This window comes from Petaurus breviceps, unplaced genomic scaffold, assembly GCF_028583685.1.
Source record: "Petaurus breviceps papuanus isolate PSGF00001 unplaced genomic scaffold, PetGlider_PUasm1.0 189, whole genome shotgun sequence".
NCBI lineage: Eukaryota > Metazoa > Chordata > Mammalia > Diprotodontia > Petauridae > Petaurus > Petaurus breviceps.
In genome coordinates, this window is record NW_027185809.1 from 26,381,148 (window position 1) to 26,404,841 (window position 23,694).

At 39.1% G+C, this 23,694-nt stretch overlaps 1 protein-coding gene across 4 annotated transcripts in view; it reads left to right on the forward strand.

The window, feature by feature from the left end:
* Positions 1–663: 663 nt before the first annotated feature.
* Positions 664–23,694, forward strand: part of PCNX1 (pecanex 1) — a 255,281-nt gene continuing 232,250 nt past the window's right edge. For 2 of the 4 annotated variants that reach the window (XM_069092078.1, XM_069092079.1), the window contains exon 1: positions 769–944. In XM_069092078.1, the coding sequence (XP_068948179.1) occupies positions 792–944 (153 nt within the window). In that variant the 5' untranslated portion in view covers positions 769–791. Of the gene's footprint in view, positions 945–23,694 lie in introns of all 4 variants that reach the window. The other 2 variants (XM_069092081.1, XM_069092080.1) reach the window with 2 other exon arrangements.

A 23,694-nucleotide genomic window follows, 5' to 3' on the forward strand; every position in this document is an offset into this window, starting at 1 on the left:
CGTCCACCTACTACGCCACGTTTGTAGTAAATCATCCTTTAGGTCTCAGAGCATGTGCAGGGAAGGGTGGGCAATACTATCATGAGCACTCTTATTTCCTCCAGGCCTACAATGGACATCAGACTCATCACCATTGCTACTTTAATTTTTCTGGAGACATGGTACACATGTGTGTGCAGAGGGGGAAGGTAACGGAGAACCAGCTACCTTCTTCTCTGAATCAGGAGGAACCTGTTTTTTTGGATGCTAGAAGGAAGGCCCCGGAGCTGGCACTTTAAATGTGACTTTTAAAGCTCCTTAAGCCCACCAGCTGTGAACAGCCCCAGTCGGGCCCCATTGCCTTCGTCCGGCACTTCCCCGCGAGGACGAGAGGGGGCGGAAGAGAGCGCCTGCGCGGAGGGGAGGGGGCTGGAGGGAGGAGGGGGCGGAGCCGGAGGGGGTGCGGCTCGCTCGGGCTGGGCCTCCCTCTCACCCCAGCAATCCAGCTGGAGGGCGATTGGCGGGGGCTCCGGTCGCGGTCGTGGTGGCGGTGCCCAGGCTGGGGAAGGGGCGGGGCCCGGGGGCGCTGGCCGGCGGCCGGCGGCGGCGGCGGCGGCGGCGGTGGCCCCGCTCGGGGTGTTAGGGGACAAGATGGCGGCGGCCCTCCGCAGGCCGGGCTCCTCCTCCTCCTCTTCCTCCTCTTCCTCCTCCTCCGGCCTCAGCCGCGGCGGCGCCGGTCCCATCTCCTCGCGTTCCGAAGGGGGATAGACGGGGGCCGCGGCGGGCGCGGGCGCGGGCGCGGGCGGGCGGGGATGGGGTCCCAGACGCTGCAGATCCTCCGGCAGGGGGTGTGGGCCGCGCTCAGCGGCGGCTGGTACTACGACCCGCACCAGGGCACCTTCGTGAACGCGCTGCACCTCTACCTGTGGCTGTTCCTACTCGGCCTGCCCTTCACCCTCTACATGGTGAGTGTGAGTGAGCGTGTGCGCGTGCGATTGCCCGGAGGAGCCCGACGTGGGGCTGGGGGGCGCCTCCCGACCCTGGTGGCGGACCCCCCGCCATCGCTGCTCCTTCTCGCCCTTGGGGGATCGCCGCCTCTCTCCCCCCACTGGCCACCCCCGCCGTCTCGCCTCTTTTCCTTTAGGGCGACCCCTGCCTTTGCCTGCCCCTTCTTCCTCTTCAGGAACCCCCCCCCCCCCTTTCCCCCCCCCCCTCGCTGCCCCTTCCCCATTAGGGCCGGCCCCCCCCCCCCCCATCACTGCTTCCCATTTAGGGTGACATCCCCATCGTTGCCCCATCTGCCCCTTGCCTCTGCTTGTCCCTTTTATGCCTCCTCTCCGCCCCGTCTCCTTTAGGGCACCCCCCTCCCAAGTTGCAGCCCCTTCTCCCTTAGGGAGACCCCCGCCTCTGCCCGCCCCTTTTCCCCCATTAGGGGGAGCACGGAACCCCGCCGTCGCTGCCCCTTCTCCTGGAGGCTGGCTACTCAACCCGCTCTCCCACGCTTCCCCTCCCTGGCGCGGCTACTCCGGGCTCTGATGTTCTTCAGGCGCCTCTCTTTCAATCTATTGAATTGGGTGACCTGGAGGAATTAAGGGCGCAGTGACTTCCCCCCTTCCCCAAGTCTGTGCCACTAGGTGGGCCTTCACACTCTTGGCATCCCACCGAGGCGAATCAGAACGAGTGGGCCCAGTTCTCAGCATCTTCAGTACATTATTATTCCCCCTCCCCCCACCCGGGCCGAGCTTCGGCATTTCCTCTTGGGGACTTTGGCTTTCTCTTTGGCCTGCTCTTGGCTCCTCTGCCCCTTACCAGAGCTCCCTTCTCATCTAAAGCCTTACATGTGAAGAGAATCCACTCTTCCACTTTCCCCTCCCCCCTTTAACCAATCCCCAGTATTGAGAGCATGTTTAAAATATATTTGTGGCTCCTTTGGATCCATGTGCTGTATTTAGCTCATTTTAAAGGTAGTAGATTAAACTCTGGCGTTTTACCTTTATATGTCTCTTTAAAAATCACACTCTTTCACACGCCATGCTCCTGGTTCTTGTGTTCACATGTGTAACCTGAGGAGGATGGTTTGAATGGTGTTTAAGGAGATTTGTTTGGTTTGTTTCAAGGCCTTTTACCTACTGGAAGAGGAAAGTACTGCCTGTTGCAGAATTTATCTTTGATTAACTTTCCTAAAGGTTTTGTTTTTTAGCCGTATTAGCACTGACAGCTCTAGGTGATTAAACATTTTGACACCTCAGGTTAGGGTGGGGCATTACGGTATGGTGAAAGAGATGATACTTTAAAAATAATTGTAGCTTAGTAACTGGAAGGGAGGAAAGGAAAGTAACGTTAACTTTGTTCTTGAGGTGTGTTTTCCTAAAACTATTTTTTCTCTCAGTTGGTAATTCTTTGTGGAGCTAAAAAAATGCTAAGACATTTAAACCACAGCCTGTTAGACTAATAACTCTAGGAGGAGTTAAATGTATATTTTGCTATCTTTTTAGGTTTGACGTTATGGTTTTTTTTTTTTTGACAGTTCAGTTCTTTTGTTAAAAGAAAAGTGATCATTTCTTTAAATGAGTTCCAGGTGAAAAATGAGATTCTCCATAAGGTTTTTGATTTGTTGTTGAAACTTCTTTTGTATTGAATGACTATATTGGGTGGAAGTTTGAGGTGAAAAAGCCTAATTTTTATTATTATAAACATTAAAATTACTTGTTTTTCACGAACTTTTTTGTTTGCTCTTTTACATTGCAGATTATTGTATGTAAATTACATAATTTTAATCACTTTTTACTTGAATCCCACTGATGCGTCATTGCTGTTTGTTTATTCTCCAGTGTCCAGTCTTAATATTTAGCAATTAGGAAAGAGAAAATAATTTGTTTGGCGAAGAGCTGTATTTACTGTCTTTCTAACTGCAATCTTACAAATATTTCTAAAGGGGCATGAACAGTTTAGTATTAACACAAGGAATTTTTGAGCTTTTTCTCATATATCCAGAAAAGTCCTAAATTGAAAACAACTTTTTTAGTCATATATGTGGATTAGTGAATGTCTTCCTAGAACAAAGCGTTCCATAAATTAACTGCTCCCAGGCACTGTGATTACTGAGGTCAAGTCTATTGGCCTAATTAACAGACTCTGTTAAATGAGATTAGAAAAAGGGAGGGAGAAGGAGAATATGGACAGTTCTTACTTTACATGAGTGGGCTGGTCACTGACAATTCTTGCTTTTATGTAAGTGGACTGGTCCTCGGACCTACATAAAGTGATTTTTCTGTATTTTTGCCCAATGCCAATTTGCTTATGCCGTGGGCTAAGAAGTCAGGAAGGAAAGGGGCTTCCTGTCTTTGGAGGGAGGGGTCTGTTAAGACCAGAAGCCCAGAGGAGGATGTGGGGCAGACAAATAGGGGTTAGACATAGGTATAGACAGCAGAGGACTGGGGACTGGTGGCATGTAGGGGCTGATGGGGACAGTACCTGAGTGAAGAGAGACACAGGGAACACAATAGGTAAGTGGGCAGAGTGGGGCAAAAATCTCATTTCTTGGTTCAGGAGGTCTCCAGCCCCCCCATCTTGAGGCAGCAACAACAGTGAAGGTCTCTCCCTTCTGCTTTCATTTGGAGTTTTTTTTTTTTGTTTGTTTGGGGGTTCGGAGGCTATGGAGTACCAAGCAAAGAGGCAGGTACAAGAAGAGGGGGAGGAGTGGAAAAAAAGTGCATAGTACTGTACAGTAAAATAAACCTAAGTGCTGGATTTGCTTATGGGGATTTCTGTAGACTGAGAAGTGTCTCTACTGAAGTTGAAATTAAGGGCATAGCTTTTGGAGTTTATTCTATAGAATTCTCTGAAAATGTTAGAAAATATGCTTTATTTATTTATTTATAGAGGATGTATTCAAGGCAGTGCTCCGTGCTGAAGGTCAGGGTACAAAGATGAATAACATTGAGTTCCTACTATGTGCCAAACTCTGTGCTTAAGGACTGGGGACACAAGAAAGCAAAGATGGGTCCTGTTCTCAAGGAGCTCACATTCTAAAGGGGGAAACAACTTGCAAAACAGTTTTTTTCCGGGGAAAATGTATACAGAGTAAATAGTCCTTGACTTTGAACCAAGTTAAAATCAGTGGAGGAGATAAGAAAAATAACTAATACAAACTAGAACATACTTGAGCAAAAGAGTTGAAATGAGGTGCTCTGAGAAGCATAGAAGAGAGGAAAATACTTCTGATTGAGATTCAAGGAAAGCTTCCTAGAGAATGTAGGTAGCATGTAAAGCTGGAACTCCTTTATTAGATTGTGAGCTATTTGAGGGCAGGGACTACTTTTTGCCTCTTTTTTTTAATCCCCAGCACTTAGCACAGTGCTTAACACAGAGTAGGTGTTCTATAAATTGTTCACTGATTGATTGGAATGTGAAGGGTAAGATAGAATTTAAGTCAGGAGAGGCACTGGGAATATCAACACAAAAGTGAAGTAGTCACTACTTTTAAGGAGCTTATGGTTTAACCTGGGGAAATGTGTAAGTTGATACAAAATAGCTACGAGGTAATATTTTAAAAATTAATTAATTTTTAATTTTCAACTTTCACTTTTGTAAGACTTTGAATTCAAATTTTTCCCTCCTCCTCCCTCCCACTTCCTCAAGATGGCATGCAATCTGATAATAGACTATACATGAACCATCATCTTAAACATATTTACACATTAGTCATGTTGTGAAAGAAGAATCAGAACAAAAGGGAAAAACCATGAGAAATAAAAAACAAAAAATAAAAGAAAATAGTATGCTTCAATCAGCATTCAGACTCCATAGTTATTTTTCTGGATGTTGGTAGCATTTATCATCATGATTCTTGGATTAGTCTTAGATTATTGCAATGCTCAGAAGAGCTAAGTTGGACAAAGTGGGTAATTATACAGTGTTGCCATTAATGTATACAGTATTCTCTTGGTTCTGCTCACTTCATTCAGCATCAGTTCATGCAAGTTACAAGGTGATATTTTTGAGGAAAGCATTAGAAGCTGTGGACATTGAGGCTCTATGTAGAAGGTGGTAGTTTAGGTGAATTTTGAAGGAAACTAGGGATTACGAGAGGCAGAAGTGAGGAAGATGGCTAGTTTGACTAGATTGTAGTATATGTGAAGGAGTATAGTGTGTAATAAGATCGAGAAGGTAGGTTAGTCTTGAAGGAATAGACTCTATGGTTTATTGAGTAGAAGGGTGAGTTGGGCTGATCTATACTTTAGGAAAATTTATTTTGAAGCTGTGAAGAAAATGCCATGTAGTGGAAGTGAATTGAGGCAGGGAGACCAAACAGGAGGCTTTTCTGTTGTGATAATTTAGGTGAGAAGTATTCTGGGTCTGAGCTAGGGTGGAGGCTGTGTAAGTACAGTAAAGAAAAGAGGACATATGTGAGAGATGTAGGAACAATCAAGATTTGGTAACTGATTGGTTAAATGAGATGAGTAAGAGTGAGGAGTTGAAGATTATATCCAGGTTGTTAATCTGAGTAACTAGAAGGATGATGGTATCCTTAGCAGAAAAAGGAAATTTAAGTAGTAGGTGGATTTCAGGGGAGGGAAGAAGATACTGAGTTCTGATTTGGCCATATTGAATTTGAGATACCTACAGGACATTTATTTTGAAATAATCCCCAAAGTAGTGCTGTTGTACTAGACCCCAGGGGAGAGAATAGGATTAGATGTATAGATCTGATAAGTCATCTACATAGAGATGATAATTAAATCTGTGGTACAAATTCATGGCATGTTTTCAGAGAATTCTGTAGAACAAACACTAAAAGCAGTATCTTTAATTTCAATTCCAGTATTCATCTCCTTGTCCTTCTTACCAATCTCATTTAGCAGAGATTAGTTGATGTTACCAAGAGACAATGTAGAGAGAGAAGAGGACATAGTGTAGTATACTCCAAGATAGAACCTTGGAGTAGACCCACAGGGGGTGTGATAGGGCTGATGATCCAGCAAAGGAGACTGAGAAGGGAAAATTGAAGGGGAGGGAAATCCAGGAATTGGAAATAACTAAACAGAGACAAGACGGTAGGAAAGCATAGTGAAAAGGCCAGCTTGAATTGAGTTAAAGTACAGGAAAGTGTACTGGACATATGGCTAGAAAGTACTGGACATATGACTAGAAAGGTAGGTTGCGGAGAGTCTAAAAGTAAGTAAGATTAAGGAGTGTTGTCTTTATTTTTTAAATTATTTTTATTTAAAAAATTTTTAAACAACACATTTACTTTCTCTCCCTCCTACATGCTACCCCATTGGTTAAAAAAAAGGAAGAAAAACAACCATTGTAACAAATATGTATAGTCAAGCAAAACTAATTCCTACTTTGTCCATGTCCAAAAATATTTCTTATTCTGTATCTTGTGTTCCTTACTTCTGCCAGGAGGTGGATAGCATGTTTCACCATTGGGAATCGTTGTTTCATTGATCAGGATTCTTTAAGTCTGTCAGAGTTGTTTGTTTTAGTGGTATTATTATGGCACACATCATAGGTTCCCAAAGTGGGTGATACTGCCCCGTGGGGAGTGCTGGAACACTGGGAAGGCAATAGTAGTCTCAGATGCAATTGGGAGGTATTGAATAAAAATAAGGGGGCTGTGGAAGCATAAGGAAAGAAGAGAAGAAAATTTTGAAAAACCATTTGTACATGTTTCATCTGTTATGTAACAGAATTAAAGTCAAAGTGATTACGTTATTTTCCAAATAAACATACATAATGCAAGTTATAACTGATCAGAGCTCAAGTCCACTGACAGGTCTTAACAAGCAAGTGTAGGTAGACAAGCATGTCATGCATTGTGGGAAGTGCAGCATGCATCAGCAGGAATATGTGCATGTAATAGCTTGTTTACATTACGATATTATATGGTTAAGTGATTCCATGTTGCATCACCAAAATTTCAATGTAGGAAAAAATCACAAATTTACAATCAATTATTAATTTTAAGATGCATAATTTTAAAAAATTATATATTTTTGAAATGATGCAAATTTAAAAAACTGTTAAAGGGTTAAAGAAAATAGATTTTCAGGGGAGCATGGAGTAATTTTTTTTGAAAAGGGGGCAATAAGCCAAATAAATTTGGGGACCTATGGTATAAATTATTCTCCTGGCTCTGCTCAGTTTATTCTGCATCAGTTCGTAGAAATCCTTTCAGGTTTCTGTGAAACTGTTATTCCTTTGGACTTGGAGGCCGGAAGACCTAAGTTCAAATCCTTTTTCAGACACTTAATTGCTTTGTGACCCTGTGCAAATTTCTTAACCCTTCTTGGCCTCAAGTTTCATTGTATGTAAAATGGGGATTGTTGTGAGGAACAAATGAGATAACTAAAGCACTTTGCAAACTTTAAAGCGATACATAAATACTAGTTACAAATAGTATTCTTACTGTACAATACTGTTTCATTACATTTATGTAACATAATTTGTTTGCTATTCCCTAGTTGGTGGGTACCCCCTTAATTTCTAGCTCTTTTTTTATCACTGCAGAAAGATCAGCTATGAATATTTTTGTACAAATAGATTCTTTCCCTTTTTCTTTGAATTCTTTTGGGTAGAGGCAGAGTCAATGAGATGGCTAGTTCAAAGGCTATGTACACTTTAGTTACTTTGGGTCATAGTTCCAAATTGTTTGCTGTTGTTCTTTTTGTTTTTGAAGAAGACCAAATATTACTGGGTGATATCTTGACTTTTTCAGAATTGGATTTAAGTGAGGCAGAGTTGCACAGAGTAGTCAGCCTTACTCTTTCTTCAAGAGTCATCAAAGCTTAGTAGCTAGACAAAAGTCAAGAGGAATAGTGATGACCCAGCATGCAGTGAATGACCTTGGTGTCTTCGGTGTCTGACCAAACTCTAAGCACTTCACTTCACTCACTTAAGCCTGCTTAAGCTGCCTTCATGGCCATTGGGATAAATTGTTTTCATCCACCCATTCTTTGGGTGGAGTGGGGGAGTTTTCACATGTTTGGGGAGACATTCCCCCTAACTCACTGATCAGTTTGAAGCCTGTTGGTTACCTTGAACCTGGTTTAGCCCATCTGCTTAGAGGGTTTTGTTGGGGTGTGACCAGTATTTTCAAATTTCTTGGAGCCACAGGTGAGAGTTAGGTGACAGGTGGACATCAAAGGTGGATGAGCAGCCCTGAAAAGGGTTTAGCAAGCTCTCACCCAGAGTTTCTAGACCCCTTAACATACATTGCTTTAAGGAATGTCAGACCAATTCATATCTCCACTAGTGGTGTATCAATGTATGTGTTTTACCAAAAGTTCCTCCACTTTTTTTTCGTCAACTTTGCCAGTCTGATGTATGTGAGTGGTATGGTGAGAGCAACCTTAGAGTTGCTTTAATTTCCATTTTTCTAATTACTGGTTATTTGGGGAATTTTCCACATGGTCATTTGATAGCTTAGATTTCATTCTTTGAAAATTTCTTGTTCATATTCTTTGACCATTTATTAACTGGAGAATGGTGATTGCTATTTGGTAGGGAATAGTTAGCCCTCAACGTTCTTACCAAGGAAGTAATAGTTTTGTAACCTTCAGAGGAAGGTTATAGTATATGGTGTATTTTAAAGGGGTCAGGATGGGGGTGGGCTGGGATAGTCTGGAAGTAGAGAAACCAGTTTTATAAAGGAGGCTGTGAAAGTAGTTCAAGCATTAGGTCATAAGGGTCAGAATTCATGGTTGGAGTGGGAATGGATAAAGGACATCTAGAGAGAGAATGAAGAGGTAGGGTGGCCAGGACTGAACAGAGAAGTACTTGGATATGGGGATGTTGGGAAGAATGGGAGAAAAGGTGGACTCAAAGATGAATGTGAGGTCTTGAGGTTGGGTGCCTTAAGTGATCTTAGAGATTATCTTTGGTAAAATGAGAGAGTTTGTCACCGTGGCCTCCAAGGTTCCTTCCGGTTATAAATCTAGAATCCTTTGTTCTAGCTCAATTACCCTCCCCTGCCCCTTTGTGTTTTTTTTTAACTGCCTCTTTCCTCAGAGGGAAGGAGATGTGGACACTAGGTTCAGAGAAGTTAAGTGTCTGGTGCCATTAACCAGAATGGTAAGAGAAAGATCAGATTTGGATAGAGAAGATATGTTTTGGTTATACTGTGTGTGAAATGGAAAGTTTTACCACATGGGTCACATAGTAGAGCTTGGACAACTTTTAAGGTTAGAATGTATAAAAATTATGTAATTATTTAACTGTTAGTTGAATAGCTTTTTAGTAAAGATTTATTCAGGACAGGAAGACGTAGGGAATTTACTTGAATTATGTAAAGTTTTTGGTTCATAGTGAAAGGTTTTGTGGCTATTTTGAAAGATGAGGTGAATTTGAGTAAGCTTAGTTTGAGATTTTTTTAAATTGAAATTCGATTGTTTTCTCATTTATTGAAAATCAAAAAGCATTTCCTAATGAGCTTCCACAGCTCTTAATAAGCTTCGTACGTACATTCTGCCCTTTATTATAGCCATTTGTATACTTCTCTTTTTTTTCCCATTAGAACCAATAACTTATGTTCAAAATCATAAGTTACTGGAGTTAGAAAGCACTAAACATTTACGGCATAACATACTAGACACATCTTTAGTCTTCACTGGAAGACCTACTGCCTCTTTAAGCAGACTGCTGAGGGAAGACCTCTTTGTTGTCCAGTCATTTCAGTCATGTCCTACTCTTCATGACCCCATTTGCAGTTTTCTTGGCAAAGGTACTGGAGTGGTTTGTCATTTTCTTTTCCAGCTCGTTTTCTAGATGAGGAAACTGAGGCAAACAGGGTTAAGGGAACTGCCCAGGGTCACCCAGCCAGTAAGTATCTGAGGCCAGATTTGAACTCTCAGAGAGGTGAGTGCCCCTAACTCCAAGCTCAGTATTGTATCCACTGTGCCACCTAGTTGTCTTGGTCAGGAAGTGGGCAATAAGTAGTCTTATTTATTGGTATTAAATGGAAACATTTTTTCAATTATTTATTTTCTCTCTCTTCTGGTGGAGGTGGGGGAGAAAAAACTCTTTTAACAAATATTCATAGGCATGCAAAACAAAGTTGGACATTGACTATGTCAAAAATATGTCTTTCATTCTGAATATTTAGTGTATTATAAATAATATTTATATAGCACTTGTGCCAGGCAATGTGTTAAATGCTTTATGATGATTTCATTTGATCTTCACAGCAGTCCTGGGAGGTAAGTGCTATGATTTTCCCCTTTTTACAGATGAAGATACTGAGACAAACAGGCAGAGGTTAAAATGATTTACGGGGGTCACACAGTAAGTGTCTGAGGGTGGATTTGGACTCAAGTTTTCTTGACTTTAGGGCCAGTGGTTTAGTCACTGTACCACTTATCTACCTCTGTCAGGAGGTGGGTAGCTGTCTTCTTCAGTGGTCTTCTGGAATCATGATTTATTTTGTACTGATCAGAGTTCTGAAATCTTTCAAAGTTATATGTTTTTACAGTATTGTAAGCGTAAAATGTGTTTTCTTGGATCTGTTCACTTACTCTGCATTAGTTCATACAAATCTTCCCATGTTTCTCTGTAACTGTCCCCTTCCTTTCTTAGGGAGGAAGGAAATAATTTTAAGCACCTATTATGTGTCAGGCACTGTACTGTTTTACAAAGATTATCTTATTTAATTCTTTTTTTTTTTAAAGCAGTTGAGGTTAAGTAACTTGCTCAAGGTTACACAGCCAATTATTTCTGGGTGTGGTGCTAAGTATCAGAGGCCAGATTTGATCCCAGGTCATCCCGACTCTGGGGCTGGTGCTCATATTCACTGCGCCACCTGGCTGCCCCTAAGCAATTGGGGTTAAGTAACTTGCTCAAGGTTACACGGCCAGGTGTTTCTGGGTGGGTGCCAAGTGTCTTAGCCGGGATGCGACTCTGGGGCTGGTGCTCTTACTCACTGTGCTACCTGGCTGCCTCTCTTATTTAATTCTTATGCTGATAGTAGTAGTCCTTTGCCTTCATATACTATTGTTTTTGCAACCATTTCCCACCTGATGGGCACCCCTTAAGTTTCCAGTTCTTGGGTAGCACCAAAAGAACTTTTGTAGTGTCTTATATATAGTAGATGCTTATTAAATGTTTATTGAGAGAAGTAGCAGGATATAGTAGATAGAGGGTCATACTGTGTGACCCTGGGGCAAAGCCATTTAATCTCAGTACTGCAGCCTTGTGAAACTCTTCAAGTTGCAGAGCCGATATTGATCTGCACTGGTAGTGAGATTTTCCTTCCAAGGAGCTCCCTATACCAATGTAAGTACAAGTCAGATTTCAACCTCTAGATGCCTATTGAACTGAATGTTGATTGATCCTGAAAGTGGCCAGGATTGTACAGAGAAGAGGAGAATTGAAATACTTGCTTATATGTAAAAAATGACATGGAGTTAAGCTATACTTTCTCTATGGTTCCTTCTATCTCTAAGCCCTGAAACAGTTATTTGTTGATTCATTTGTGTGTGTGTGTGTGTGTGCACGTGTGTGTGTGTGTGTGTGCGCGCGCGGGCCTACATTTTATAAGGCATTATAGTAGATGTTACAGACGATATGATGATGAATAAGACGTACTTATTTATACTTATACAGTACCAGCTCTCCAATGTAGGGAAGCTAGGCGGTGCAATGGATGGAGCACTGGACCAGGAATCAGGAAGACCTGGGTCCAAATCCGGCCTCAGACATTTCCTAGCTGTGTGACCCTGGGCAGATCCATTAACCGTATTTGCTTCAGTTTCCACATCGGTAAAATGAGCTGGAGAAGTAAATGTCAAACCACTTTTCCAGTATTTTTGCCAAGAAAACCCTAAAAGGGGGTCAGAGTCAGACACAACTGAATAACTATAACAGACTAGCTCTTCAGCCTATCAGTAGTCTGGGATGGGGGGGGGGAGATTATACAATTATTTAGCTATAATAAACTGTAACATTTAAAAGTGTATTAAGAAAGAGAGAAAAAAGTGTTTTGGGTGTTCAGAGGAAGAAGAGATTACTTCTGTCATGGAGGACTAGCGTTTGAACATGAAGTTGAAGGCCGTGTAGAAATTAGGTGGAGCTGGAATGGCAGAAAGCTTAAGATCTGCATGAGCAGAAATGGTCTGTTTTGTGTATGGCTCTGGCATGTTGGGAAATGTCTTTGTATTATCATAGTATAAAAGCATAGTGAAACCGCTAATTTATGGTTCAACAGAAAGGAATACTTGATTTGGCCTCAGATGACTTGAGTTTAAAATATAGTTCTGCTACTTAACTACCAATTCATACACGTAGTTTAGTCCTTTCAGGCTTCACTTTCTTCTTCTATAAAATGAGGTGGTTAGACTAGGTTACCTCTAAGGCATTAATTCTTAACTGCGGATCTACAGATTCCCACCTGTGTAAGTGGTTAGATTTCTGGGCATCCATGAGCTTGAATGGGGAAAACATTTTGTCTTTATTTTCACTAATCTCCAAATTGGAATTTTGCATTTCTTTCAATTTGAATGTACCTAACAAGTATTATTCAGAGAGAAAAGATCTATAGGCATCACCTTACTGCCATAGGGGTCCATGGAACAAAAAAGACCAAAGTTTAAAGAGACATTCACTTTCATTAGGCCAAAAATGATTTTTAAAATTGTTAAAATTTATTTTTTAAAATCCTTAAAAAAAACTCCCATAATTAAAATTAAAATTTTACTCCTGATAATGCCATTATGGAACTGAGATTATAACTGATAATTTGCATAGACTTTGGGTTGTTCTTGTAGTATCTTAAGAATAATTTTTATAATTTAGAGGATTGCTTGTCATCTCTAGGTTATTTTCCTGACATTTTCAATACTCAGGACTTGGAATAATTAATTGTAGAAGAAAATTAGTGATAATAGTGGTAATACTTTATAGTACCAGCTAAAGGACACAGAAATGAATTAGTTTTTTTGCTGGCAAGATTTTAAAGTAAGTTACATTCATGAAATGTTTAAAATCACTAAAGTTCAGGTATACTCCATTTCCCAGTAACTTTGTTAATACATCATAACTAAACCCTATTAGAAAATCCTTTGTAAGGTAATATACTGTTTTCATGGAGCTAAGCCCTTGTAACAGCTTTAACTTCATAGTTTTAGCTTCTTTCACTAATTTATTCTTTTTTTAAAATTTTTTTAATTTTTAAGCAATTGGGGTTAAGTAACTAAGGTTACACGGCCAGTTATTTCTGATCACTAATTCATTCTTAGGAAGTTGTTGGAGAATTGAAAAGCAAGAGGATTTAATGTTTCTTTTCTAGGTTAGGAATAGATTAGCTACATAATATTAAAATTTTCATGTTGATCTAGCTGAACTAGCCTCTAAAATCCACCAAAAAAAGAATTTTAGTTAAAATGTCTAAATTGCTAGTTTGGGGGACATGGTTGTTGATTTTCTAATAGTCACAGATATATCTTCCTTATACTCAAGATTATATTTTCACATTAAAGATTTTACGCTTTTCATTGACTTCACAAGTATCTGCTTCAATTAGTTTTACTAAATAACATGATCATATCTTCAGTTTTTTATAGTAGCTGCAAAATTAACCCCCAAATCAATGTTTTAAAAGTACATAGCAGGGGTGACTAGGTGGCTCAGTAATTAGAGCACCGGCCCTGGAGTCAGGAGGCCCAGAGTTTAAATCTGCCCTCAGACACTTAACACTTACTAGCCTTGTGACCTTAGGCAAGTCACTTAACCCCATTGCCCTGCCCTCCGCCCTCCAAAAAAAGCAAAAAAAAAAAAGTACATAGCATATATCTTTAAAATTCCTTGGAAGATGTAACAATAGAAATAATCCATTTCAATGACTCTGTGATACTAAACATCAAGTGATACATATTCCTTGTAAGCTCACCAAAAATATTTGAGTTTGTGATGGAGGGGATCCAACACAGAGTCTCATTTAGGGAGGGATTCCTTGTGAGGTCTACTAGAAGCTCCTGTTGCAAATCATACTGTGTGGATTGCATCAGGTCTCAAGACATTACAGATTCTTTTTGGGAAAAGATTTGTAAATAGGATTTTTGGCTTGACCATCTACAGAAGAAATGGAAGAACATCTCTTTCCTAACTTCAGTGTGCATCTGCATGAATAATCCTATGAAAGAAATTCTTAACCTTTTTTGTGTCATGGACTCTTTTGGCAGTCTGGTGAAACCTATGGACCCTCTGTTAAAATAATGTTTTTAAGTACATAAAATCAAATACATTGGTTGGATTACAAAGGAACAATTATACCAGTGTTGTGTAATTATAATGATCATTCTTGATCCTGGGCAAGCCTTGCAAAAAAGAAAACAAAAAACAGCATACTTTGACCCAGCACTACCACTAGTAGTAGGTCTGTATCCCAAAGGGATCAAAGAAAAAGGAAGAGGACCTATGTATACAAAAATGCATTTATGGCAGCATTTTTGTGGAGGTAAAGAATTAGAAATTAAGGGGATGCCTGTCTATTGAGGAATGTCTGAACAAGTTGTGATATACGATTGTGATAGAATACTATTGTGCTGTAAGAAATGACGAGGGGTGGCCAGGTAGCACAGTGAGTAAGAGCACCGGCTCCAGTGTCGGAATGACCTGGAGATCGAATCCTGGGCTCAGATACTCAGCACCACACCCAGAAACACCTGGCCATGTAACCTTGAGCAAGTTACTTAACCCCAATTGCTTAGGGGCGGCCAGGTGGCTCAGCGAGTAAGAGCACCGGCTCCAGTGTCGGGATGACCTGGATCAAATCCGGGCTCAGATACTCAGCACCACACCCAGAAATAACTGGCCGTGTAACCTTGAGCAAGTTACTTAACCCCTATTGCTTTAAAAAAAAAAAAAGAAATGACGAGCAGGATGCTTTCAGAAAAACCTGGAAAAGTTTATATGAACTGATGGAAAATGAAGTGAGAAGAACCAGGAGACCATAATATACAGTAACAGCAATATTGTATGATGATCAACTATCAATGATTTAGCTGTTCCCAGCAGTGCAGTGATCTAAGACAATTCTGAAGGACTTAGGAAAAATACTAAAATCACTTCTGGAAAAAGAGCTGAATGCAGATCAAAGCATACTCTTTTACTTTGTTTTTCTTGTTTTCTTTTGCAACATGGGGAAATATGTTTTGCATGAATGCACTTTTATGATCTATAGTAAATTGCTTGCCTTCTCAAAGCGGGGGAGGAAAGGAGGGAGAGAATTTGGAGCTCAAAATTAAAAAAAAATTTTTTTTCACGTGATCGAGAAATTTAAATAAAATTAAAAAAAAATCCACCTCCCTCTCTTTATTGTAAAAGTCAGGGTCTATGTATGTCTATGTAAGTATCACATATACTGTCAGACATGGTTAATTTATTGTTTACTTTTGCTAAAGTTTCTTTTTCATTTTGTAAAAGACTAATTTTTCTAAAAGGTTAAAAGCAGGACATAAGTAAAAATATAACGTTTCAGAGATGAAGCCTACATGTCTAAATTGTAAATAATATATGTAGATCTAATAATATAAATATTATAATGTATCCACAAATTAATAAGTTACTACTTATTAATAGTTTTTGATCTTACATAGTTGTCTGTGTTGTCTATGTATCTGTACATGTCAATGTTCTACATATTCTGGAGAACAGATTTTTATCAGATATATAATAGATTTTTTTCCCCACTTGACTGCTTCTTTTGTTGGTTGCACAAATTTTGTTTGTGTAGAAGCTTTTCAATTTAATGTATTCAAATTTAAGTATTTTATCTTCTATAATTGCCCTATGTCTAACTTGATTCAGAATTTACCCCCTACCTGTAACTATGAGAAGTATGTTTAATCTTGTTTTGTAGAATTTTTTATAGTATAATCTTTAATAATCAGTTCACATCCATTTTGATTTTATTGGGGAAAGTAGTTTAAAATGTTGGTCTAAACCTAATTTCTTTCAGACTGCTTTAAGTTTTTACAGTAGTTCTTTCCTCGGTAATTTTTATTTTCAGATTTATCAAATATTTGATTATGGAATTCAGTTATTTCTGCTTGTTTAGTCTTGTTTCACTGATCAACTTTCCTTTTTTTTTAAAGTAATACCAAGTAATTTTGATAATTACCCTACTTTTTAAAAGAGATCAAGGTCCAAAAGTGCTGTTTCTCATTAATTTCTAATTTTTAAAAATTATTTTCCTTGATATCCTAGATTTTGCTCTGTAAAGTATCCTTTTGATAGTTTGGTAGGACTACATCTGTAAATTAAGTATTGTTATTTTTATTATATTGACTTGTCCCAGCCATGAGCACTGTATATCCCTGTCACTATTTAAGTTCTTTTTTTTTTTTTAAGGAACATTTTGTAAGTATAACTACAAAGTCATTGAGTTACTTTGGTAGATTGACTACCACATATATCATGCATTTTGTCCTTCTTTTGAATGGGACTTTCCTGTGGGTGGGGAGAGGATGTTTTGTAGCCTGTAACTTTACTGAAAGTATTAATTTTTTCAATTAATTTCTTTGCTGATTCCCTAGAGTTTTTATCTGTTGCCTTAATCTGGATTAAATTTCCTACTTATTAGCCTCTCTCCTTAGTCCGAGAAGTAGAAGAGAATAGTTCATATTCATACCATGCAAGGGTAGGGCCTCTAGAAATACTGCCAAACCAGCAGAGGTTAATTGGTTGGAAATGGACAAACCAACAGAGATTCTGTTTAGTCCACTGCTGAGTGAGTTTTTGCTTTACCTTAATGGAGATAAGGCTTCTGTCCTGCTGCCTACTGTCTCTTCATTGTGCCTCCTTTCATCTGACCATCATATTCATACCTGGGACTCTGACCTGGGTCCCCCAGGTCTAATAGATGAGTGTATCTTGCCAGGCCCTAGACCTACATTCCCTCATTATCATTGTAAGCGCATTTAAGGCAGGGACTGTCTGTCCTGTTTGCTTATATTTGTATCCCCATTGCTTAGCATGCTTCCTGGAACATAGTAGCACAGTGGTCTGCCTTCCTACCTGCTTGTTATTTTGACATAGAGATGAATTGCATCAAATCATAGTAAAACAAAAAGCCCCCATTATGGCACACTCTGACTCTCTTAGTCCAGAAAGGATTTATTTACCCAGTCTCTTTGGTACAATTACAAAAATATTGAAGAACTTTACGGTTCTATATTGCTGGAGCAGCTAGTGGTGTTTGAAGGATGATAGCTGTCCTGAGAATAGTCAGGAAGATTAGTCACAAGTTAAAGCAACTTAAATCATATGTCAGATTGTTTTTCTTTTCTGCGCCTCCTTATTCCTTTGCAGGTTGTTTATCCACAAACTATACAGAACCACTTCTATCATCTTTGTCATCTTATTATTTGAGTTATTTTTATTATTTACTCTTGTAATACTGGAATCCAGTATTATATATAAATATATATGTGTATATCTAGTATATAGGTATCATGCAATTAAGTAACATTTGTTAGATGTATTGTTTGAGGAAAGTACTTTTGAAAACATCAGGCTGTGGTCATTTGAAAGTCAGTATTTCAAACAGTGTATTTTGAGACCATAGGATTTAGAGTTGGAAAGGACCTTAGATATCATCTAGCTCAAACTTTACATTCTGTGATGGGAAAACTAAAGCCCCGAGTGAGTGGTTAAGTTAGTCATTAGTAAGGTCATGGTAGAATTGGGGCTGAAATCCAAATCTCCTTACTCCTAGTCCAGTGTTTTTACATTTTTCTTTTATTTTTATCAAGTTTCTGGAAGTTGGCTGTATTATTTTGCTTGAAGTTGTTGATCCAAACAAGTACATTGGGTTTTTCCTCTAAAAAGGTGATAATTCTATCCTTCAATATTTGGTATCATTTAAAAGGTGCTTTCCTGACAAATTCAAGAACTTCAGCTATGTGTTAGACATGGGACAGTTCTGGAGGTTAAGATATGACAGAAAGTATCAACCAGGTTTAAAACCTAGCTCCTGGTTCGAAATTCAGTAATGTTTCCACTATACCATGCTGCTTTCATATAGGAGTGATATGTACACAAGTAAATATAGTAAGGTGTGATGGGGCAAGACAGATCCATATACAGTGCCTTAAGAAAATTTGAGGAGGGAGAGATAATCTTTTACTTCTTTATATGAGGGAAAATTTTGTAGAAGACATGATACCTGAGCCAGATCAACTTAAAATATCTTTTATTTGCCATGGGCTGCTCAGTGTCCAGCATTTAAGCATGACCGGAGATGTGAATAAGAAATGACCAGGCCATGTGGGTAGGTTAAGGAAGAACCATGAACTCCATTTATTGATTCTTAGGACAAGGCTTTTATAGAGCAATGAGACAAAGGAAGGGGACTCAATTTTTCTTATCATTACCTTAGTTTGTTGTATCCTGGAAGTAACAGAGAATAGATAATTTGATAAGGATTTGTTCTCTAGGTGTCAGAGAGTCTTAGGAAGAGTCAGTTAACTCTTTTCATATGTAGTCACATTACGAAGGATGCTCTGGAGAGCTGGCTTAAAGGCCTAAGCCAAAAGCAGTGATCATTTTGTAGGGCATTTGCATAGAAGCCAACCATCTAAAAATAACTAAAGTCTTGGGGGAAGAGCCTATTGGTCTCAGAACTCAAACAACATCCTTTTAAGTGTAATCTATAACAAAGGACTCAGGAGCTAACTTAACAAAAAATTTAAGCTCATCTCAAGGAACTCTGATATTCATGTCCACCATCATTGGGTAATTATCTTAGTCCTGGATCAGGCCTCTTTGGCTCCCAACAATTATCTCCTTTCATCTCAACCACCTTTTTCTAACATCCCTATTTTTGTTAAGGGTGCTGCTACCATCATTCTAGTCATATGGGTTGAAAACCTTTAATGTGAGTTAATCCTCACCCCTTTATTGTAATTTTACTTTTCCTTCTTCCTAGATTGTTCCCTTTTTCTGCTTTCTTTTATTTTTCATTTATTTCTTGGTTTTCTTTGTTGGATCATCTATATTTTTTCTGCCTAACTGGGTGGATCTGGAAGCTGAATATTTTTCTCTCTAATTCCTTTCTCTTTAAATCTGTGACTTTGGGAAGTCAGTTGAACCTCTCAGCCTCAGTTTCCTCATCTGTAAAATGGAGATGAAAATAGCACCTGTCTCACAAGATTGTTGTAAGGATCAGATGAGATAGTATACATAATGTGCTTTATAAGCTTAAAGTATTATGTAATATTAACTGTTGTCATCTCTTCACCTTTGATGGGTTCACTAATCTTTGTACAAATGATTCCTGTTTTATCCAGTCCTTTATCCCATATAACTTTGTTGTTCCATTTGTGTATATCATATTTCAAACTCAACATGTTAAAGATAAATCATCTTTTTTTTTCTCTCAGCCTATTCTTCCTGATTTCTTTTTCTTTTGAAGGTACCACAATTCTAGTCTTCTAGATTTGCAACTTCAGAGTCATCTCTTACTCTCTTTCATTTCAGCTTTGCTCCCTAACCAGTTGCTATCTTTTCTACCCTACTTCTGTAACATCTTTGTCCCCTTTCTACTCATAGAGTTATCACCTTAGTTCAGATTCTCATCATTCTCAGCTGGGTTATTGTAATAGTTTCCTAAATGGCCTTCTAGTCTTGGATTTTCTCCACTTCGTTTGATACGCAGCTGCTAAACTGATAGTCCTAAAACACAAGTCTGACCTTTTGCCTCCCTTCCAGTGGCTTCTTATTGCTTCTTTTGCTTGTGCTAATTTTGGCCTCACAACACCAAGAAAACATGGGTGCTCCATCAGTCACCACCACACCATCCATATGTGGAGCCATTGGTTACAGCAAATGGAGAAATTTTCAATCCTGTGGATAAGTTCACTTACCCTGGTAGTGTAGTTTCCAGGGATGTATACATTGATAATGAGATTAATGCACACATTGGTCAGTGTTTGGAAGACTCAGAAGGAAAGTGTGGGAGAGAAGAGGTATTAGATTGACTAGCAAACTGAAGGTCTGGAGAGCCGTTGTGCTGACCTCATTGTTGTATGCCTGTGAAACCTGGACAGTCTACCAGCGCCATGCCAGGAAACTGAATTGTTTTCATTTGCATTGTCTTAGGAAGATTCTGAAGATCACCTGCCAGGATAAGGTACCAAGACACTGAGGTCCTTACTCGATCTAAACTGCCAAGCATTCAAACTCTGCTTCAAAGAGTGCAACTCTGATGTGCTGGCCACTTTGTTTGAATGCAAAACTTATGCTTGCCAAAAAGTCTGTTTCATGGAAAACTCACACAAGGCAAGCATTCACATGGTAGTCAGAAGAAGCGATACAAGGACACTCTCAAGGTCTCTCTTAAGAACTTTGGAGTTCCATGTGTGACATGGGAGACACTGGCACAAGACCACTCAGCACAACATGCCCACATCAGAGAAGGTGCTAGGCTCTATGAGCAAAGCAGAACTGAAACAGCTATTTTATGGAGAATTCACACAGGGCAAGTGTTTACATGTTGGTCAGAAGAAGCATTATTTAAGGACACTCTAAGGTCTCTCTCAAGAACTTTGGAATTGATTTTGTGACATGGGAGACATTGGCGCAGGACTGCTCAGCATGGTGTGCCCACATAAGAGAATGTGCTTTACTTTATGAGCAAAGCAGAATTGAAGCAGCTCAAAAGAAATGGAAGATGTGCAAATTTGGAGATTCCACCTCAAATGTTCACACGGACTATTGTGCCTGACCTGTGGTAGAACATTTAGAACTCTTATTGGTCTGATTAGCCACAGTTGAACACATTGAAACTTATCTTTAGCATAGTGATGTCATTTAGGTCCTCTTCGAGAACGAATGACAACCACCATTTCTTCTAGTATCACATACACATTTCTCTGATATTTAATACCATTCACAGTTTGACTCTAGCCTACTTTTCATGGTTTATTGCATATTCTACTTCACACACTCAATGTTCTAGCCAACTTGTTCCCTGATCCTGATGTTTTATTCCTCTACATCCATTACTTTGCATAGACTTTCCCCAAGTCTTGGAATGAAGTCTCCATACTTCTGCCTCATAGAATCCCTATCTTCTTTTAAGGCTCAAGTGAAGTGCCAAAGCATTCCTATAAAAAACAAACCGAAATCCAAAAATTCCATACCCCCTTTTCTTATTTTTTATTACCTTCCCTGCACTCTTCCCTGAAATTACTTTGTATTACTTAACCTGTTTCCTCCTCATGGTAATGTAAGCTTGAGGTTAGGACTTTTTTATTTTTGTCTTTGTATCCCTGGTGCTTAGCATAGCATCTGATCCAAAATAAGTGCTTAATAAATGTTGTATGATGAGCCTAATTAAAAAAAAAGTTCTGTCATAAAAGAAAAAACCTCCGAGCTTTATAGTGGTATGTGGTGACCCATATTAAAAAGCTTAAGCAGTGTGTGTAAATTACAAAAGCATTTACCAAGTCAGAGCATATCTAAATAGATTAACCTTTTACTAGAAAAAAGAATAGTTTTCTTGTTTTTATTAACTTCTTAGTGCTGGTACTATAGCATTAACTCAAGCTAAAACAAGCCCTATCATGTTAGGAGAAAGATTGTTCAGTTTGGAATCAGGACCTGCATGTTAGAATCTTGGCTCTGTCCCTTGTTTTTCAACTTTTGGCTAGTTTCCTTTAACCTCTTTGGATCTTAGCTTTAAATTAATGGATGTTGGAGGTGGCTGGGATTGAGTTTTAAAGGCCTCTGGACCTTTAAAACTTATGATTTTTAATGCTTGCTACTTCTTACACTTTTACTTTCTGGTAAGATAAACAGAATAATTATGAACCAAGTTTTTTCCATTTTTTTTTTTTTAAAGAAAAAGATCAAACTAAGTTTCAGAAAAAGTCAAACATTTTGTCCCACTCAGTTTGCTATTACATAGTCTTACAATTCACTAGTGAGAGGCCTAGCATTGAATTAAATGGACTTAAATGAGATCATTATATAGGTAAGGATTTTAAAACAGGTTTGAAAATATGGCTCAGTAAATTAACATCTGTTCTAATGGCATGCAACAAAAAAAAGGTCATACATACTAAGAATGTAGTTTTTCTACATAGTTTATTTTTTTATGCCTCTCAGGTGATTCTTGATAGAAAAAGGACATTCCCTTTGTTCTTACTTTTTATATTTGCTTTTATATCATGCTTTCAGGTTTTGTTTCCCAGAAACCCTCTTCCACCTGCAAGTTGTAGGCCTTGCTCATCCCAACCTGAGTTTTTCCTTTCAGAGTTTTATGAAAAATTTCCAAGGTCTCTGCTTTCCCTTTTCCCTGAAATAAGCACCCAATACGTCTTTAGATTTTTATTTTATTTTATCTTTAGTTGACATACTTTAATTTTTAGTTTTCAACATTCACTTCCACAAGATTTTGAGTTCCAAATTTTCTCCCCATCTCTCCCCTGCCCCCACCCCAAGACGGCATACATTCTGATTTTCCCTTCCCCCAATCTACCCTCCCTTCTGTCATAACTCCCTACCCCCTTCTCTTGTCCCCTTCCCCTTTGTTTTCTTGTAGGGCAAGATAGATTTTTGTACCCCATTACCTGTATGTCTTATTTCCCAGATGCATGTAAAAACAGTTTTTAAAATTTATTTTTAAAATAGAGTTCTATATTTTCTCCCCGCTTCGCCACCCAGCCCCATTGAGAAGGCAAGCACTTTGATATAGGTTAGTGTAGTGTAGTCATGCAAAACACTTCCATAACAGTCATGTTGTGAAAAAGTTATATTTCCCTCCATCCTATCCCTCCTCCCGTTTATTCTCTCATTTGACCCTGTCCCTCCTCAAAAAGGTTTGCTTCTGATTATACCCTCCTCCTATTTGCCCTCCCTTCTGTCATTCCCCCCACCCCATCTCTTTCCCTCCTACCTTCCTGTAGGGTAAGATAGATTTTCATGCCCAATTGAATGCCTATGTTATTCCATCCTTAAACCAAATCCAAGGAGAGTAAGGTTCATTCATTCCCTTTCACCTACCCCCTCTTTTCCTCCATTGTAAAAACCTTTTCTTATCTCTTTTATGAAAGATAATTTACCCCATTCTACCTTTCCCTTTCTTCTCCCAATGTATTCCTCTCTCAACCCTTAATTTTGTTTTTTTAGATGTCATCCTTTGATATTCAACTCATCCTGTGCCCTCTGTGTACCCTAATACTGAGAAAGGTCTCATGAGTTACAGATACTATCTTTCTATATAGTAATGTAAATAATTCAACTTTAATGAGTCCCTTATGATTTCTCTTTCCTTTTTACCTTTTCATGCTTCTCTTGAGTCTTGTATTTGAAAGTCAGATTTTCTATTCAGCTCTAGTCTTTTCAGCAAGAGTGCTTGAAAGTCCTCTGTTTCATTGAATGTCCATATTTTCCCCTGAAGTATTATATTCAGTTTTGCTGGGTAGGTGATTCTTGGTTTTAATCCTAGCTCCTTTGACCTCCAGAATATCATATTCCAAGCCCTTCGATCCCATAATGTAGAAGCCACTAGATCCTGGGTCATTTTGATGGTATTTCCACAGTACTTGAATTGTTTCTTTCTGTCTGCTTGCAATACCTGGGAGCTCTGGAATTTGACTCTACAATATTCCTAGGAGTTTTCCTTTTGGGAATCTCAGGAGATGAATCTTTCCATTTCAATTTTGCCTTCTGGTTCTAGAATATCAGGGCAGTTTTCCTTGAAAATTTTTTTTA